This window comes from Lathamus discolor, chromosome 3 (genome assembly GCF_037157495.1).
Source record: "Lathamus discolor isolate bLatDis1 chromosome 3, bLatDis1.hap1, whole genome shotgun sequence".
Classification (NCBI taxonomy): domain Eukaryota; kingdom Metazoa; phylum Chordata; class Aves; order Psittaciformes; family Psittacidae; genus Lathamus; species Lathamus discolor.
This window is the reverse complement of record NC_088886.1, coordinates 138,103,556-138,111,153: the sequence shown is the minus strand read 5'-3', so window position 1 is coordinate 138,111,153 and position 7,598 is coordinate 138,103,556. Positions and strand designations below refer to the sequence as shown.

Here is a 7,598-nt window from a genome sequence, read left to right as displayed (position 1 = left end):
GACAGAGATGTATTCATGCAGCAACTCACTGGTAGGATGAGACATGAGCCTAACATGTGAAGTTAAGATAAAGAGAAATATCCAAGACTTCTCCAAGCACAGGGATGACAAGTTGGAAAGTAAGATCAAGAATCCCAAACGGAAATCAGAAGTGAAAAAAAGCTGCAGCCAACAGAAAATGTCTCATCCCTTAGAAAAGGACACTGGTAATGATGGATCTCCATTTCTGATGGTTCCAAAGGCTTCACAAAGATATGTTGTTCATGACTAAAAGCAAAGAGAGGTTATTTTCTATTATCTTTCCTCAAGGGACCTGAAATCCAGAAATTTATGTGACCAAACTACTTATGAGCCTAAAGGAGAAAAACGGTGAAAACAAACCAATGGACAGCAGATACTGGAAGAAAGTAATTTAAAGTGATTCTCAGACGGCTGCTTTCATAATCCTGTTTACTCACAAGGCGATCAAAAGAGACCTCCCTTCCCCAGGCTCTCCATCCTACCAGCCAAGCCCAGCTTTCCAGCAGGGCCTTTCTAGCTTTTTTCCTACCTTGACAAACTGAATGTCTGAGATTGCTTTCACTGAGTAGTCCGGAACATACACTTGGAGGAAAGATGCATTCAGCTGGTTGTTGCTGCTCCCTAACGTTGGTGTCACTGCATCGATGCGATCACTTCGGTTTAAAGAGTCTGAGTGATTCAAGCCGCAGGGCCGAGGTGGAGATTTATTTTCGGCTGAGAAACAGGCAAGAGTGAGAGATTTCTTAAATCAAGTAAGAAATATTTAAAGCCACCAGTTTCAAAGGGACATAATACATCATGATGTAGCACGAAAGAACTGCAAGTACTTAATCCACTGATAATTAGACATGCAGTTAAACAACCCAGTTACTCTGAAAAGGTACAATTTGAGGCCAGAACTGATAGTTGACACCAGTGAATATGCCTTAAACAAACCTAGTTGGGTTTAGGCTGCAACGTGCCCTGTGCACAGCTGGTGACAGTGCTTCAGCTGATGACAGTGCTTCAGCTGATGAGTGGTAACCACCAGAGAAAGGTCACTTCCCAAGGCTCCCTTACAGAAGCTCTTGATAGTAAGACCATGCTTAACAGATTCCTTTATTTTTTTCTTACTAATTTATAATCATAACTCCATACCAGACCTTTCATCCACAGTCAGTTCCAGCTAACCCTTCCTCCCTTTTATTCCATCTGGTACCAACATATGCCTTGTTCCCTGAATTAGAGCAGACATTTTCAAATCATAAGTGATAGAGTCCTCAGTGGACCAGAGAGGAGTCCACATGACTAATGCAATGTTTCCTCAAGTACGTCCCAGCGCTTAAAGGGGCAAAAACTCCGTGAAGGAGAACAAGCTCCATGTGGTACATGCCAGCCAGCAAAACAGGGAAACCAGTCTGGGCTACAGAGAAAAATCTGTGTCCAGGAAAGGAGTAAACTGGAGACAACATTTTCTATTACTGGCCTTTAACCACTGTAAAGTTCCACTTGAAACCCTCTCAGCTGTCCCCTGTGAGTGTGACTGGCCATAGTTCAGCTCAAGTAAATGTGCTTTCAGGAAGCCACAGACATTCTGCATCCCTAACTTCCACCCACACAGTGACCCAGAAGAAAGGAGGGCAGAAATACATCCTAAGAGAGATCCCAAGCCCTCCTGTCAATGGGCTTCTCCCTGGGTGCACACACAGAATATGCTGATCTAAGACTTGTGTTTGGGACTGGTGAATTTTTGGATCATAGTGCAGTTAAATTTCATTCAACCAGCCCACACTTGACATAAAGGATGCTACTCAACCTTCACATGACCCCCATTCTCAGCTGAAAGATCATTTTCATATAATCTTAACATACAAAGCCTCTTCAAACAAACTGGCAATGGTATCCTTGCAAGCTTTACTAATTTTTTTTCTTTTAAGACTTCAACATATATAAACTTATTTCTTAAAAAAAAGCACAACAAAAAAACCAACAACCCCCCCCCCCCAAAACCTCCCTAAAATTCAACCCTACCTCTGACACTTAATCACTATAAATAAAATCTTTCCTTGCACAAATGGCAGAGCCTGTTCTACATCCCTGCATCCAGCCTTCCCTAACCAAACACTTTAGATGTTTCTAGATGCACGGCAAAATTGCCCTTGTTTTTATTTCTCACTTGCAAGTCCTCTGACATCTTTAATTTTAGAAAAGGGAACAGAAAAATACAGGTTCTGACAATTTGGCAATTTTTCTGCCATTTCTGCACTATGGAATTAGTGCAGGTCCCTATGGCAACACCAAGTACAGGCTTAGGGAGAAGCACTCCCCTGCAAGGTTTTCCTCCACAAAGACTTGCCATCTTGAAAGCCACAGCAGGCTGCAATAATTGCTGCCAGGAGCCAAAGCTCTATCTTCACACAGAGCTTGACACTGTAAATCGCACTGGACAGCAAGGAACTGTGAAGGCTGAGTGCATCTGTCCTGTCTTTCCCACTTGCATACACAAATGACAAGAACAGCATCATTGCTGCTCAGCATAAAGGTTTCCATCTTGAATAGCTTTATACTAGTGAGACTATATCTGCTCTTTCTTTTCACCTGGTTCTTATAGTACATTACTAAGAAAAAACAAAGGAGGACAGAAAGCAACGTGACAAAGCATATATCGAAACAAAAACAAAAAAATCGGACAGGTAAAACAAAAGGACAGAACAAAAAAGTATGATTACTAAAAATCTGAGGGAAAGGACATCACTTCTGGACCATGTAAAGTCAGGAAGGGAGAAGGGAAGTTAATGATGAAGGGAAGATACAGGAAGGGCAGATGACAGAGCAATGATGCTGGCAGATGACCAGGCAAGTCCATGTTTCCAGAACAGCACCCTGACAGCCTCCTAGCAGGTCAGTCCTGATCTAAAGAGGTCTTTTCTACTCAGATTTTCCCATACCTCACCTTCCTATACAGGGGATAAAGACCACAAAAGACACAACAAACCATCAGTACAACTGTGTTATGAATTTGGAGTTAAACAACAGGATCCTTTTTTAGAAGAACCCAGCAGAAAGTCTGAGTTTCTTCAAAACTGATACCACACTGCCGTAGTGACCAGGCTTACCATATCAGTTCCTTTCAAAGGAGACTCTTTCCATTATATTTCATTATTGATTTTTCATTGAGGTTTTTTTAGTTGGAAAAAGAGCTGTGAAAATATGCTTGACATTTATATTGAAAACAACTTGCATGTGCAAAGTGTATACTTATTGTAGCAAGGAAAAGGGGAAAAAAAAAGATCTGGCAAAACAAAAGAAGCAAGCTAAAAAAGATAATCAAAGCCTCTGAGCTTAAAAGAAGACCATCAGGTACTTTAATTAAAGAAAGATTAAATTTCTCCTCCTTCTTTGAAGTTTAGCAGCAGGAAACTTTAACAGGGCAGGAAAAAAAAAAAAACCCTGCAGGGCAACAACCTGTAGTTTGTTTGGAATGTGCATGAGACTAATTTAAGGACTGACAGTGAAATACATTTTCAAAAGGGAAAAAAGAAGAGGAGGAACATACAGGAAGCAGATGGTGAAAGTTTATGAAACGCATGATATGCATTAATGTTTAGGAGATGTTTCACTTAAATATGCGTATCATTATCTTGTTTGCTTTTAGGTCTAGAGAAAAACATTTCATCTGAAAAAGAAAACTTCAAAAGGAAGAAATATGTTCACTGTGGCCCAAACTATTTTAGGACTGTGCTTTTCCAACAGACTTTCTTGATAGGCTTCCATTTCTCTCAACTATTCTGTGCATGCAGTGACCCTTCCCAATTTCCAAACGCCCAGTCACAGCTCAGAGCGCTTTTTGGCCCAATGTGTTCCCTCCTTGGTCTCTGCTCTCCAAAGGGATTTCTGTGTCAGTCAACTTGGTTATTCAGCAAGGAAAGGTCTTTAGTAAAATGGGAACCAGAAAACCCCACAGGAGGTCCCACAACCTTCTTGCACATTCCATTGCAAATCCGTCCATCACTGTGCCGGGCCATGGCATTAACCTCACTGAGAGAACGCTCAAAGCTTTTGAGGAATTGAAATGGCCAGACTACACAAACCATAGAATTTATCCGTATGAGGATATAAGGGCTTTTTCATTAAGGAGGTTTTCCTTTTATGGCAGTTTAGCAGCAGACATTCTCCCCTGCCAAATGCATTTTCTTCAGAAATCTTTAAGCCTCAGCTTGGGGGAGAAAACCTTCTTTTAAAAAAAATCTTCCCTTCTAATTTTCCACCAGTGCACATACGAGAAACAAGAAAAAACACACATTATCAAATACATTTTCTTCAAAGTGTTTTTAGCTCTTTCCATTTTGATGGCTCTGTTACACTGCTACCAGTTACCACAAACGGAAGTCCAGGATACCTACCTGTGAGGCATAACTCTGTGCTGGACTTCTCCCTAACAGGCAAAGGGGTCAGAAAAATACAGACTGCAGCTGACTTTTTATGGCATCAGGGCAGTCACAAGAATGGTGAAAATAGAAGCATGCGGATTTACCTGGAGAACCTGCTGCTAACAACTCTGTTCTGCTGACAACAAAGGTACGAGACAGGGACAAGGGAACTAGAAGAGGGAGAGAAAAAGGATGAGATCACGACCAGAAAAGCGGCAGCTATCCACACTCGACAGGGGAAGGAGCCAGTTCACACACTAAGGAACTAAAACCAAAAGGGCAAATCAACTGTGAAAAAGTAAAGGGTTAAAACAAAAGCAAAACCAACAAAAAAACAATTAAACAATTTTAGGAATAAATCAAAAAACAAGCCTAAGGATTTACAGTGAAGTGAACAATTTTCAGTTGCTAATTTGAATGATTATCCAAGCACAGAAGAGTCCATCAAGGTACACTCAGTTTTGAAACAATTCAAAAGAAGCAGTGGTGCCCACTCCAGCCTGGAAGGCAAAGAGTTAAAACAAGCCAGGAAGCTTTCATGGATGGTGCTCCTTACAGGAGTCAGACAAAACCAGAAATAAAACCAAAAGACACTTCACAGTTCTTCAAGTTTTCAGTAAAATGTCAAGTGAGGTTGTGATTCTCTAAGCTCTTCTTTTTCAGGATGGGAATTGTACTGCTCATCATTACTGCAAATCCCTCCCCAGCTAGAGTTGAAGAAAAAAGCTTCTTTTGATGGGTTTTGGGTGTTTCGTTTTTTTTGTTTTCTGTGTGTTGTTTTGTTTATGGGGTTGAAAGTGATTGTTTTGGGGGCTCTTTAAGGCTTTACTTTCCTTTTACTGATTTCACATTTCAGGTGGGGAAAGCAAGCACATCAAGTCTAATCAGGACACACAGAGGAGCAGTTTCACTTGTGCAGAAATTACTTATAGTTCCACTGAGCTTTCCTGCGTACACTGAGCAACAGGAATTTCAGGACGCTATAAGACATCGTAAAACAAATTCTCTGACACCTTGAGGAAAAGCCAGAAAAATAAGAGGTCTACTATTAGTAAAAGTCAATCAGTTGAAGGCAAACAAATCCAATGTTGGCCAAGAATACTTCAAAATACTGCATATCCTCGAGTTTGACATGACAAAATCCAAGATAAATTTCAGGGTACACAGAGGAGATCATTTGACCTCACAGGACTTGGGGCAGCTGGCATGGCTGCGGGGATGGAGAGCAACACACAAAAAAACCCCAACAACCCACACATGGAAACATTCAAACTGAAGAATGCTGGCAAAACAGATGCCACAAGTGATTTCCAAGCACAGGTCTGGTAGAGAAGTGACCATGTCTAACCCAGCTCTGTGCTTGGCCCATGTGCTTTTGCAAAAGCCGAGCCGCAAAGCTGAGGGTACAGTGCACTTGTACCCAGGTGTCATGATTCCTTGTGACCACTGCTCTGCTGTCGCTCAGTACTCTGCACACTTTCTAATTTGCAAGCCTCAAAAGGTATGAGCTCAACTGATCAAATTAAAGTGACATAATGAAGGAAGAATTAGTCTTGCCTGTAAAAGTGAACTCACACATCCAAGAGAATTGATGTTTAATAAGGCTAGACTCATAACCTACAAAATCATTTTCATTCCAGTGCCATTTGCTAATGTACCTACACATATGTATACATACGCAAAGGGAGTGCTCATGAGTATACAGCTAATACAAGCAGCCTCTCAAGTGGAACATATACCCTGCTGTGACAGGAGGACCAGATTTCAGCATGAAAAACATCTCTTCCTGAAGTTAGGCTAGCAGCTTTGTGTCAGCAGATGGCCAATGCCAGGACCAGTGCCCCAGCTCTCCCCAACAGGGCTGTAGGGACTCCCAGTTGAGGTTGAGATCTTAGAAGTGACACTGCTGGCACCAAAATACATCACCAAATGCTGAAATACAGCACTGTAGCCTACTTTTGGTGGATTATAAGCCAATCCCCCAACCTGTGTCTGTGAAGTGGTGGCTTGTGCAGCTACCACTTGTTTGCTGGGAATTGTCTCACATCTCAGTGGGAACCAGCTCACACTTCATCCTCAGACACGAGCTTATCCCCCTTGCCGGCTTCTCGGACACATTTCCACACAAGCTGACAGGAACAATCGCTTTTCTTGCACTGCTGCCCCTCTTTTCCTCAAGACGGCTTTAAAAGTAAGACTGGTAAAGCAAACCATTCCCAGCTTTTTGTACTTGCACCACTAGATGTCCCTCTGCCACCGGTTATTTATTCCCGCTAATTCCCTGTTATCCTACAGCCAGCAAAACTACAAAGCTGTCCTCCAGTACCACATTACTCGCTAAGACCAACACTGGCATCCTCCGGGAGCTGGCAAACCACTCTGTTTCCGAGTCAGCGCCAGCGTCGCCACCGGCCAGGGCCCTTCCCAGGGATGCTGTGCCAGGCAGGCAAGAAGGTACAGCTTAATTCAGCCCAGGGACACACACAGGTGGGTGCCCTGAGCAGCCTCCTCCTGTCGCACTCACAAGACTAGCAGGCTTGTGCAAGGAGAGCATTCCAGAAGCAGAAGGTAAGAGGACATACCTGGCGATGCTGTGAGGGCCATCACCCCATAGTAGGAAAAAGCACCAGCTTCAAACTTCATCCCCTCTTTCCCAGCCTCCACTTCCACTTTCCCCTGTTAAGGAAAAGGAGAGAGAGCTGCAATTAAAGGGACTGTAGGTCTCAAGGCACAAGACCAAACCAGTCCTGAAAGCTAGTTTTGCCTGACATTCCTAAGCAGCGTCATGGTCCCTGCAGTATATAAGGGTGCCTGAAAAGGGACAGACCCTTGTACCCTGAGCTATCCTGGTCTTTGGTGTCCTGTGGCCAGCAGAAGTCCCTGCAGAGGAGTAGGATCACTTCAGGGTGGTACTATTGCCCTGTTCCAAGTTTTGCCAGGCTGCTTTCCCTCAATGCAGAGTGAAAAAACATTCCCCCAGTATCACAACAAGCTTATAAGTAGCCCAGACATCTGGGGTCTGGAGAAACCAAGATGTTCACATGTTCACACAAGAAGTCCCACTAAAACAAGCATAGGAAATGGAGATGGAAGACAACACACAAGGAGGAGATTCCCACAAAAAAAAAAAAAAAAAAAAAGCCCTTATTCCTGAAGGAGCAGTCTTGG

General features: G+C 42.9%; 1 protein-coding gene across 1 annotated transcript in view; it reads right to left on the bottom strand.

The window, feature by feature from the left end:
* The window catches only part of CNNM2 (cyclin and CBS domain divalent metal cation transport mediator 2), a 124,528-nt gene that overhangs the window by 9,654 nt on the left and 107,276 nt on the right, over positions 1–7,598 (bottom strand). Inside the window, exons 5-7 of the mRNA XM_065672158.1 lie at positions 7,013–7,106; positions 4,535–4,600; positions 551–735 (exon numbers count right to left, since the gene is read on the bottom strand). Coding sequence (XP_065528230.1) covers positions 551–735; positions 4,535–4,600; positions 7,013–7,106 — 345 coding nt within the window. The remainder of the gene's footprint in view (positions 1–550; positions 736–4,534; positions 4,601–7,012; positions 7,107–7,598) is intronic.